Source organism: Embiotoca jacksoni, unplaced genomic scaffold (assembly GCF_022577435.1).
Source record: "Embiotoca jacksoni isolate LCO1_2020_lvr unplaced genomic scaffold, fEmbJac1.0.p SCAF_46, whole genome shotgun sequence".
NCBI classification, from domain to species: Eukaryota; Metazoa; Chordata; class Actinopteri; family Embiotocidae; genus Embiotoca; species Embiotoca jacksoni.
Window position 1 is genome coordinate 2,802,771 of NW_027185399.1, and position 12,789 is coordinate 2,815,559.

At 43.0% G+C, this 12,789-nt stretch overlaps 1 protein-coding gene across 2 annotated transcripts in view; it reads right to left on the reverse strand.

Annotated features, from left to right (window-relative positions):
- Positions 1-320: 320 nt before the first annotated feature.
- The window catches only part of LOC138210391 (poly(rC)-binding protein 4-like), a 94,940-nt gene continuing 82,471 nt past the window's right edge, over positions 321-12,789 (reverse strand). Inside the window, exons 14-15 of one of the 2 annotated variants that reach the window (XM_069169520.1) lie at positions 11,442-11,611; positions 321-8,287 (exon numbers count right to left, since the gene is read on the reverse strand). In XM_069169520.1, the coding sequence (XP_069025621.1) occupies positions 7,852-8,287; positions 11,442-11,611 (606 nt within the window). In that variant the 3' untranslated portion in view covers positions 321-7,851. Of the gene's footprint in view, positions 8,607-11,441; positions 11,612-12,789 lie in introns of both variants that reach the window. The other variant, XM_069169521.1, reaches the window with a different exon arrangement.

Consider the following 12,789-nt stretch of genomic DNA (forward strand, 5'->3'; position numbering starts at 1 on the left):
CAACTCCCTTTTCACCAACACGGTGCGGTGCAGCACCTGTTTTACTGCCGATCCGCCTGTCGACCTCCCGCTCCATCCTACCCTCCGTCCTGAACAAGACCCAGAGATACTTAAACTCCTTCGCTCGGGGCAGGCGCCCCCCCCCCCCCCCCCCCCCCCACCTGGAGGGAGAAATCCATCGGTTTCTGATCCCCAAAGATCATACATGAACTCTAAACTCCTGAATAGACTGACGGCGAACACACAGTAACACGGTTTTATCTGTAAATCTGCTCTGAAGCTAACCGACAGGAAAAAACAGAAATCAGTCTCCATTTTTTTTCAGTGAGGGTTTAATTTATTAGAACATGACATGAATGGAAAGAAAACAGAGTCACAAACACATCAGGCTGATATACAAAGAGCAAACCTCCCCGTCTGCACGAGGAGGCAGAAAATAAAACAGAAAGATGGTCGTACTTCATACTCATAATGGACTTTTCATGTTCAAGTGCAATACAATATTCATAACCGCGCTCGTTTCGCTGAGCAGCTGGTTCAGAGTGAACGTGTGTTTGGACGTATCTTCACGTTTACCTGTCGGACAAGCTTCGTGTGTTTTTCGTAGCACGACCTGGAATGAGAGCGTCTTTACATCGTGGATCTATTCTGTGTTTGATAAAGTCTCGTTGAGCGTCGCTGAGCCTCCATCGCTGAAGGTCCGATCCTCGCAGCACATTCACCCCGAAGAGCAGTAATCTGGGTTAGTTGACGTGGTGCAGACAGAACAGATTCCTGCACACCATTATTTTTCCGAGAAACTGTCAAGGACTTTGAATTTAATAAGCGTGCAGGCTGTGTTTGGCATTTCCTTAATCAGGGACTCTTGTTCATTAAAAACCAGACCAGAGATTGAATTAACTTTCCCTCGACAGCCGTGCATGAAATTGAGCAAAAGGTTGGTTGTTGTTTGCTTTATTTTAGTCTTTGGAACTATGAGTAAAATTCAGCCGCTGTTATGTCGACAATATTCAACACTTATACTGCTAATATTCAATAAATATATGTATATATAACTGTTACGTCACTTCAAAATATGTTGTAATGAGGCAAAATTATAGTATCAAATAAAAATTACTATTTAGATTAGCGACAACAACCTTTCACTTATATTCATGTAGTATTAATGATTTTATGCTACATTTCTTCAGTAGATGAGAAAATATTGAGATAAAACAAGTTTTTACAGCACAAAACATATTATCAGAAAAAATGTTAGCCAAAGTTAAAAAAAGTTAAATCTAAAAGCGTGTCAGATTCACCCAAAAATAATAATCGATTTGAGACGTCATCTCATAATTATCAGTCATCACTGTTAAGACATTTTGTTTCTACCTGAGTTGATCTGTTTATTTCCTCTTTGGTTTGAGACATTGGCCGATGGTCACGTTGTTTTTCAGCAACGTTTTGGAAAATGTTGCATTAAAAGATTAGCAGTGAGGACATGTTGGTCCTCTAGAGGGCGCTGAAAACGTACATATATGTTGTAATAAGGACGTGTTAACGTCTCTTTCGCTTGATCCATCGTCTCGTGTCCCGCTGCTCCTCCTCTACAGTTTAAATCTTCATCCTTTTTACACGATTTAGACGATCTTTATTTTCAAAAATCGTTGCCGAAATTGAGCAACACGGCAACCAATTGAGACAATATCATGTATTATCTCTCAAAATGTTTATTAAAAGTAAAAAACCCTGCTTTATCCCAAAATGTTCTTGTCTAAATCATTTTATTTACATGAATATAAATAATAGAGATGTCGTGTCTCATGGCGAGAAAAATGTAAAGAACGTCTTCCTCCAGATAAAATGAAGACGTAGTTAATACTCCGAATGTCACATTAAAGAAAAAAAAAAAGATTTTTTTAAATGTCCTTTTATAAAAAAGTCAAAATTTTATGAATAAAGTCAATTTTGAAAATATAATAAAAATCTTGAGAATAAAGTACAAATTTCGAAGAATAAAGTAAAAATTTCAACAATAAAGTCAAAATAAGTATTTTGAATAACGTTGAAATTCGACTTTGTGAATAAACTAAATATTGAGAAGGAAGCGTGTTTGTTGCTCCTGAGCTCCACACGGCTGATGAAATATAAAATGAAAACAGCTAAAAGAAAACTGCCATACTGTCTTCTGTCTTTTTAAATAATCAAAAGTACAGCACCACCTACAGGGCAGCCGCGTCACGCGAGGCGTTCACTGACCGGGACGTCCCGCTACCATTTCAGCACTAATCTTCGGGGCGGATGCGCTGCGGCTCGGAGCTGGTCGACCGTAGCCCTTTCATTTCAGCTGCACTTCACAAGCGCCAGCAGAGCGTCCGCGGAGGTCGCCGAGCCGAAGCGCACACGGATGTGTTTGCATAGACATCAAGTCAAGTCAGACTCGTGCAAATGGAAGAAGGACACGTGGACGATGAGCGGGAAAAAAAAGAAAGAAGATGGATGAATGTGGTGAGCGAAGAGAAGACGTGACTAAACACAGTTCAGTTCATCAACAAGATTATTCTGACTTTATAAAAATAAGTGAGCCTGTGAAATATACCACATCATCATCTTAAAAACAGACAGAAGGAACAGAAGTCATCGACAGCTCAGCTGAACGTCAACGTGTTCGTTACACTCGTTTAAATCCGCCGGCCGTCGTTGCTCGGGAACGCGTCGCTACTCGTCCGGCTGTTTCGTATTGCTTTGAGTTCACACTGTCAGTGCAAAGACCGAGGCGTCAGTGTGCGTCACGCTAGCTTTAATGGTCGTCTCCTGGGTGTATTTACATGTGTGTGTGTGTGTGTGTGTGTGTGTGTGTGTGTGTGTGTGTGTGTGTGTGTGTGTGTGTGTGTGTGTGTGTGTGTGTGTGTGTGTGTGTGTGTTAGTGAGGCCAAGCGAACATGCAGCATTAGTCTCCGACACTCGGACCGAGCATCAGGCGTCGGTTTAGTTGGAACAAAATTTAAATTAAAAAAATAAACCAGAGATTGTTGCTTGCTACTTTCACACAGAGAAGGAACTCGTCCACAGAACTAGAACAAGTAGACCGAACCTCTCCTGACTTCACTCGAATCAATCACTTCTATCAGCGATCAATAACCAACCGTTCACTGAAGGAGTCTGTTCGAGGAAGTCTGGACAGTTCTGACGTTTGGCCATCTTTAGGGCCGTAATGTTATTGGTTAGAGATCACGTGACCACTTGTAGGTGAAGGATTCGTTAATAGTGATGATGTCACGCCGACTCAGCAGTTTATCTGTTTGGTTTTTATGGCCCGTCTCCGTTTTGGTTGACTCTCTCGGCTCTCACTGCTTTTCACACTGCATTTCCTTAGTCCTGGTTTATCCTTAGTCCTGGTTTATCCTTAGTCCTGGTTTATCCTTAGTCCTGGTCTATCCTTAGTCCTGGTTTATCCTTAGTCCTGGTTTATCCTTAGTCCTGGTCTATTCTTAGTCCTGGTCTGTCCTTAGTCCTGGTCTATCCTTAGCCCTGGTCTGTCCTTAGCCCTGGTCTATCCTTAGTCCTGGTCTGTCCTTAGTCCTGGTCTATCCTTAGCCCTGGTCTGTCCTTAGCCCTGGTCTATCATTAGTCCTGGTCTATCCTTAGTCCTGGTTTATCCTTAGTCCTGGTCTATCCTTAGCCCTGGTCTATCCTTAGTCCTGGTCTATCCTTAGCCCTGGTCTGTCCTTAGCCCTGGTCTATCCTTAGTCCTGGTCTATCCTTAGCCCTGGTCTATCCTTAGCCCTGGTCTATCCTTAGTCCTGGTCTATCCTTAGCCCTGGTCTGTCCTTAGTCCTGGTCTATCCTTAGCCCTGGTCTATCCTTAGCCCTGGTCTATCCTTAGTCCTGGTCTATCCTTAGTCCTGGTCTGTCCTTAGCCCTGGTCTGTCCTTAGCCCTGGTCTATCCTTAGTCCTGGTCTATCCTAAGCCCTGGTCTGTCCTTAGTCCTGGTCTATCCTTAGCCCTGGTCTATCCTTAGTCCTGGTCTATCCTTAGTCCTGGTCTATCCTTGGCCACAGCGTGTAATAAGCACAGTGTGCTAACATATCAGCTCGTGGTGAATTTCAGTGGCACCTTTTTTATTTTCCCGTACGGCAAACTCCACTCGTAGCTACAGATTTGAAATTTCAATCAGTCCGTGACCATTTAGTTGCATTCTTAGAAACGTCATTGTTAGATGACAAATTTATCATAATTAGCAGACAGCCAGATGTAGGAAAAATAAATTAATAGCAGGCAAACTTTAAATTGCCAAAATGAATAACTGACCTTCAAATAATATTTTCTGGGCCTCTTTTATCTCCTTTAAATATTTAATCCAGTAGTTCTGACGTATTACTTTGTTAAATACAAAGCGTTGAGTCCTCTCTATGTGAATGATGGATTGTCCGTGTGTTCAAGCCAGATTTTAGCTTCTTATTACAGCGTGTCCCTGATTTATCTGCAAAGAGCTGACAGAGTTATTGATCGGTGGTACTGACCTGTGAAGGAATTACTTTACAAGATGTCACCAGAGCTCCTCGCTGTGGACGTTCACGAAAAAAAATAAAAATGAAATCAGATTTCTGATGCAAAGTTTCGCAACTTTAAGTCGAGTCAACCTGCAGGAGGTGAGTTCTACTTTATTCTAGTTCTGTGGATGCTGAAAGTTGGGAAGCAGGGCAACAGTTAGAAAGTGTGTGTATGTGTGTATGTGTGTGTGTGTGTGTGTGTGTGTGTGTGTGTGTGTGTGTGTGTGTGTGTGTGTGTGTGTGTTAAAATGTCCAGTTCGAGCTCACAGGTGAAAACACTACTCTTCTAACAAAAACATCTGGTTATTAGCATTAATCGTACAGTGATAAGTATTTTTTTTCAAAAAGAAGAATTCATTTTGTTCACACACAAAATTAATTAAAAAAACTAACTAAAATAGTTTTACAGTATTTTCCTGCAGCCATGTTGGAAAAAAGTTTTATTTTTTAATTTTTTTTAAAGCTGCAAGTGTAACACTCGTCTTAATAAGTTAGAAAATAATTTAAACACATTTAAAGTGAGAACTTTGAACAGAAAACAGACCGTTAACGCAAAAAGACATTTTAAAATCTGTTGTACGTTTGAAAAAAAAAACTTTATACAACAAATACTGAAAGTAAAGAAAAAAAAAACAGGAAGCGGGAAGGAAAAGAAGTCATTTACAAGTCGACATCATTGTATACAAAAGCCGAATGTTCGGCTCAGTGTTAGTGACCAGTGATATAATCTCTGAGGGAATCTTCCGTAATAGTTAATAAATATGCGAGTATACAACAGGAAGGAGACGAGGAGGGAAAGCTGAATAGTCTCTATGGCTTTTACAGGCTTCGTGGCCCAAATAACCGTAAATATCAGCGGCTACAAACACCCAGCAACCCTCCCGACTCTGACGAGGCCGGAGCTGCAAGAACAAACCATGAAAAGAACAACAAAAAAAGGAGTTTCAGAGAGAAAAAAGTGGGATCTTTGGAAAATGATGAGTGTTTGAAACTCAAACCTGCTGACTCAGACCTTTTCCTGCATAATCAGTCAAACAAATGGATGTTTCTTTAATGCCTCGGTTCGTTTACAGTATGGTAAACTTTTGAAGAAGCAGATCCTTAAATTAAACAATAAAAACATCCCTGAAGTTTTTTTTTTTTTTAGCAGTGAAAGAAGCAGAAATGAGAAAAGATAAAAGTCCTGCATTTAAAATCTCACGTAAAAGTACTGAAGCATTATGATCAAAATGCACGTAAATTATCCAACGTAAAAGTACATGTTCTGCAGAAAAAGCTGGAGTTGGATCACCTATTTAATATTTAGCTAGTTTAGTTCAGTTTGGGACAATGAGACACTTGTTCCCTCAGGAGCTGGTGGAGACCAAAAACGGAGCTCAAAGACAGAAGACTGGACACTAACAGGACGATCACGCTGCAGTGAAACGGCCGGACGAGGAAAGAAATTAATCCTCCAGTTCAGATTCTGTCCGTCACCATCTTTGCTAGTTCGGAGCGGTTCAGAGCAGGAAGTGACCATATTTGGACGAGCTGGGGGAGGAGCCAGCGGTGGATCTGACCAATCTGATCGGAAACCTGACGATACTACGTCCCGCCCACCGATAGCTGTAACCTGACTGCACCGCAGGCCTGTCAATCAAACAGACACGCCCCCAAAAACAGGTCTTCTTGAATCTTCTTTTCTAATGAATGAGGGATTATTTTCAGATGGACCTCCAGAAAACTAATAAGAAGGAGTGACTTTAGCTAACAACACCGAGATAACTGATGGACACATTTTATTCACTTTGGATTTGATGAGAGAAGTTGAATGGGAGTCTATGGAGCCGGAGGCTTTTTGGAGCCGACCTCTAGTGGCACTCGCTGGTATTGCAGCTGAACACACTTCTGGATCAGAACCATTTTACAGACCTGAAGCTACGAACACTTCAATGTCATTTTAACATGGTATTTTGTAAAATCTTAATTTCAAAAGTAACAAACGGTGATTTAAAGTCTAGTTTTAGTATATTCATGTATATATGTAGGTTTGGAGTCAATGCAAAGCTAAACGTCCTGCTTTCAAGATGTCCTTAATAACCAGAATCAAGCATTTAGGCAGCAACCAAAGACATGAAAGCATCCAGAGGTTTGTCTGAGTGAGGAGGAAGAGATGTTCTTCGTCATGGCTGTGTGGAGGACGTAAAGAGGACTCAGCGACCTGAGTGCTTAATTAATAAATAACGGGTGAAGCCTCGATGATCCAGCAGCTTCAGAGAGCTGCTGGACAGGATTGTCATACCAATATTTTGTCGAATGGTTCAATAACTTTGTTTTTAAAACTGATGCTCAAAGAAAAAGCTGACAGGGACAAAAAAAAGAAAAAAAAGTTGAAGAAGCAGAGGGTGGATTTATTCTGCATATTCTTTCATTTGTTTTTCTCATGTGGAGCTTAGACGGATATCAGCGTGAAAATCTGAAATCCCTCATTTGGTTTGTGATCCCGCTGACGGGCTTCAGTCAACAGCAGCTTCTCATCATTAAAACCGCTTCTTTCTTCTGTTGACTTCACAACCAGCGTCCAGCTTTTGTGTTTCAGGGTTTTTCTATTAGCCCGGGGTGCAGCCGAGTTAACGTTAGCATTTGCGCTTCTTCTATTTTTAGAAATAGTTTTTACTTCGTTGGTACCACGTCTCCGACGCTGCTTACGACTGCTCGGATTCTGTTCGCAAATGACGGCAAAAATACGACAGAAAATCCGCTCGGAACTGGCTGGCAGACAGCTTTAAGGTGCGTCACCGCCACCTTCTGATGGGAGGAACACATTACAACCAGACGTCGGTAAAAACTGGCTGGACGATAGTCGCATAAATTAATCTATCATTTTTAGATTTAGCAACTCTTTGAATATATAAAACTCAAGTCCCATCCTACTGTTCATGTGATCATTTCCTGCTGTCGCTGCTCCACATTAAAAGTTCCTCACTGGTAAAAGCATCGCGATGCTTTTATTGTGACGATGTTGCAGGAAATGCAACAGCAGATCTGTTTTGCTGTGAAGAATAGTTCGAGCTGTTAGATGAAGAACTGCCGACTCAGCGTCAAGGTAAATAACTTAAAATAAAATCACGAACCGCCGGCGTCGTAGAAAAACCCTGTTTGTTGCGTCTTCCACTCACTCTGTAAATAATAGATTTAAAATCATGTTCCAACTATCCCACTTTGATGTTTTTAAACAGTCGAGAAGAAAAGAAGAAGAGATGAAGGGAAGAAGGAGGAAGTGAGAACAGTGAGTCGGCCCGTCCCACCTGACCTCAGAGACGCCGTCCTGCCTCGTCAGTACGGAGCGAACTTCTGTCTCTCCGGCTTCTTCATCCCGTTGGCCGAGGACGAGATCTTGGCTGTGTAGGACGCCAGAGCCGCCGCCGCCGCCGCGTGGGCCGGAACCTGAACGCCCGCCGACGTCGGCACCGAGCCGGGCAACATGGGAACCCCGATGGCCGCCGCCGCCGCCGCCGCCGCTGCTGCTGAGGCGGGAGGGGTGGAGAGTGCCAGGTAGGGGATGGATTTCATTCCCAGGAGGCTGGAGAGGGGGAGGGCGTAGGGAGCGCCCAGGATTGGAGCGTGGGGCAGTGCGGCGCCCATCGCTGCCAGGGGGGAGGAGGAGGAGGACGAGGCGGAGGCGGGGGGGGCGGGCTGGGTGAAGCTCATGGTCAGGTCAACGGGAGACGGCATGGAGGAGGACTGGGCGGTGGATTTGGCGGTCTCTAAACTGGAGGGGGGGTTGAGGGAGGGAAGGGGACGGAGGAGGTGGAGGGAACGGAGGGTGGAGGGAGGAGAGGGGAGGGGTCGGGGGGTTTTGGATGGAGAAGGGTTAGAGGGTTAAATAAAAGACATGTTAAAGAAAGAAAAATAAAAATTAAACCCAAAGAAAAAAGGAAACAAACAGGATTCTTTGGAGAGTAAAAATGACAAAACTGAAATCAGGAGACAGGTGTGTTTTGCTGGAGGTTGCAACAGATTATTGTCGGGGGTTCGCTGTACGGATGGGGGGTGTGCTGTATAAGTTGGGGTGATGGCTTGGGAGGGGGCTTTGGGAGGAGGGAACAAAACCGTTATAGACACGTTAGCATGGAGGCTCCGTCACACATGATGCTGCTTCACAAACAGGAAAAAGGACCAATTCAAAAAACAGCCAGTTCATCTTCCAGAGATGAAATCACGCTCCGCCGTCTCGTCTCTATGCATTTCATATTTCTATCGTTTTACTGAGCGGGTTTAATTTACTGAACCTGCAACATCAGAATTAAAACACAATTATGTCGTCATCAGTCAACAGTCAGCACAGAAACAGTGAATTACAGAAGAAACAGTCTGAATTTTCATTTCAGTCGAATTAGTGACAGAAAAATAACAACGTGCCAAACCGTCATTTTAGGCTTCAGACCTACAAATCAACATTACACACAAATAAAGTTCTTTTTTTGAATTGAAACAATTTGTAAATGAAAATTGTGCTAAAACATGTTGAATCACACAAACTAACACAATTTTTCTTTGACTTTTACCTGTTGTCTGATTTCAACAGTATAAAAAGTCAATTATCAAAAACTTTGAGTCAAAATAGATTTTTAATCCCAGGCAACAGGACAAAGGGTAAATTATTATCTCAGGAGGTCGCCGTTGTTTTATACTCCTGTTTTCTTGCTCTTATGAATTTTAGACAGAGATTAAAAAGTTGGAGGTAAAATGTCAGAAAGGCAGATTTGTTGTCAGTGGAGCTGTCATTAGCAACGGCTAAAGATTTTAAATTTACAAATCAAAGCAGAAACAGATTTATCTCAACATTTTATAAAAGAAATAAAAGAAAAGAAAAAACTTCAGTGTTGTGTTTCAGCTTTTTAGAAGAAGACCAATGAAAGAGTTTCACCAGAGTTTGTTTTGTCAGCTTCATCTTGGTCTTTCGTGGAGCTACGATTGTTCGGTTTGGAGACGGTGAACGTTTTGTTTCAGCCGCCGTCAAACATCAAAACCAAATGAATCGGCGTCGACTCGATTGGAAACGTTCATTTCATCCAATCCAGTCGAGGCTGGAAGAAGTATTTGTGTCTGACAGGTTTCCTGATTGCATGCGAGGGTCCAGAGGCGCTCACAGGCACGAATAATAATCAGCAGCAGATAGAAGAAGTCACGTTTCCCATCAGAGGGGTCATCGTCTATTTGTCACCGCGGCAACCGCACAGAGCAAACGACTACACCGACAGTTAACGTTAACGTTTGTTGAAAATTGGAGACTTGATGCTTCAGCTCAGATTCTCCTCAGAGATAAATATTTACATGGTTTGACAACTGGACTTCGATAGCACGTTTAAAATCTATTCTCAGAGAAAGGAAATTACACATTTTGGTATAAATCTTTGTTTTTCCTGCAGTTCAGAGGGGGAGAGTGTAACCCGGGTTGTTTTCTGTAGGAGGTACTGATGTTCCCTAAACGCTTCACATGCATCTATAGACGCTTTATACGTTTCTAAAATTTAGTTTGAAAAGAGTGAAATAAAACGTTCTATCGTCCGATTGAAGGAACCTGAACTGATTTTTTTCGAACCGGACGGCTTCCCAAGTCGAGAACGTTCAGTAAATGGAGCTAAAGTTATTTAAACCAAACCTGTTAGCGTGAGTGAAATCATCCATCGGCTCGTCATTCTTAAATAACATTAAATAAATCGTTTGTAATGTAAATGCTGAGGTGCACTTCACCGCTGTAAGGTCATAAATCTGAAGTAATGTTGGTCTGGAAGGTCACAGTGACGTCGTCACTGGTTTGGCTACAAACAAAACTTATTTAGTTTTGATATTTATCTATCATTTAATTAAAACATTTAAAATCCCAGAGGACACACCAAAATATGAAATCTAAAAAAAACGAGAGTAACGTCTGGCAAATGAGAAAATCAACGTTCCCAGATGAGATGATCGGAGGTTTGAGAGCAGCTGATCTCATCTCCTCTCGGTCGGCGCTGGTGTGAAACATCGGAAGGAAAAACTACGACAAAAACCGACGGAAACAAAACAAAAAAACAACCAAGAAGTCTTTTCCAGTTTCCCCAATAAAGCATAAAAAAATATGAAGTTTAATGAAGTTCAACTCAAAGTTTTCCTCCAAGCTGAACAAGAATTTGTAGCATGAACCTGCCTAAAACAAGCCGAGCACATGATCCACCTCTTTATGCAGCTGCAGGTGTTTAATGACTCGTGAAGCTGCGGTCGGCCGCTGAGCGACCCGAGCCGAGAGATGTTACAATCTCAGGCAGGAAGTCTCATCTGTGTGTCGCTGATTAAAAAACATATAACGCAGAAGAGGACTCTGTGGAGACGCTCCGGCGTCGGCGTCACCTCCTCTGACCTGACATTTCAGACTCGGTATCAGACCTTCTCTCCCTGCTGTCGGCGGCGGGACGAGCGCTGAGCCAAATATCAATTTCATCCACAGTCCAATCACACGTTTACGTATTCCTGCCGGTCGTATTAAAGCCGGCCGGCGGCGAGCGTCACGTGTCTCCGACTCGTTAAATGGCGGCAGACACGAAGTCGTCCTCTGATTGACGGAGAGCTTCATTTCTTTTTATCATGCGGAGACTCTCGTTTGTTCGCGGTGCAAACGAGAGCGCTAACGAGAGCGCTAACGATGCGCCGCTTCACCAGAGGAGGAATTCAACGTACTCAAGACTTCACACTTTAAACTCTGACCTGATCGGAAGTAACGACTTCAACGGAAAAAGCTCTTTAATCTGAACTCCGTCTCTTATCGGGACCTTCGTTAAAAGTTGGTTTAAAGAAACTCCGTGTCGTTTTTAAATGTTGAGCTAATAACGGTGTCATCGTTGCGCTCCAGATGTGAGCGTCGTGTCTTCGCCGCGGCTGCTTACCATGAAGTGATTAAATACTGAGCCAGGTTGATGGCGATCGGCGTGCCGGTGATGGTGACGTGGCGGTCGCTGCTGCTGTCGATCTGACTGCCGATCTTGATCTGGGCCCCCGACACCTGCCGGATCTCGTTTATCTTGGTGCCCTGGCGACCGATGATCGAGCCAATCAGCTGCGAGGAAGAGACGGACAGGAATCGGGATTAAAAGGCGTTTAAAGACGACTGAAACATTTTGGGATGAAGAGAAGATTTTCTAGACTTTAAAAAAATGTTCATGCACCATTCTTCATGTTTATTTCACACACAGGCCGAAGATCCTGTTGAAATAGATCCACAATAAAAACAAATATTCATTCTGCATATTTCTGCATTACTAATAAGGGATTCTGGGAGAAACTCTTCCTGAGGTGAAAGAAACATGTTCGTGATGGTGTTTGACCTTCTTACCAACACGACCAACAGCTGCAGCAGCAACTTGGAGGGAATTAAAGTACTTTAAAAGCTTTGGTTGATGTTGTTGTTGTCGGTCGTTGTCATAACTCAGTCAAAGCTGAACACAAAGAAACATCATCTGAGATCTCTGGGACAACAAACTATCGCAAACAAACGTCCATAAATCACAGAAGAAAGATGGTGCATGAGATAATTCTTGCATGAGAATTCTCACATTTGGAAGTTTTCTGCAGTGCAGAGTAATTAATTTAGATTTGTAACTACACACGGTGATCCATAGCAAGCAGGAAGTGCTAATAGTGAATTGGGCAAACTTAAATTTCCAAAATGTTTGCCAAAAAAAGTCTGTGATACACATCGTCCACTAGAGGGAAGCATATCAGCGTCACGTCGTTGTATCAGCTGCTGCATGAGCTTGTGGTTACATCATGGGAAATCGTAAAGTGTTGCTAGGCAACGACAACATGGAGGGCGTCTAGAAGCTACAGAGGCTAACAGTTTATCAAACTAACAGGAAGTACAAAGACACAGAGGGAGAAGATCAACATGTTCCTCAGATGTATAATATTATCTAAGTTATGAGGACAAACTCTACGTGACTAAAACTACAACATATCAGCTGAACATCCAACCAGACGTGAACCTCTGTGACCTCTGACCTTTCTGGAAACGTCAGCAAACACGTCACAACTCGTGAACTCGAGGCTGATAGAAGATTTAAAGCTCCGACGTGGTGACCGCCACCAGAGGGCGCCGTTGATATGGAGCCTTGTTTCTATCGCTCAGCCGCTCCGTCCATCTCGTTATCTGCTGGCGTCTAAGAATACGGAGCAGCAACAGGTGGTGAACTCATCTGTCGCTGTGTGGGAGCTAAACTCGTCCCGGCGGGGGTTTGT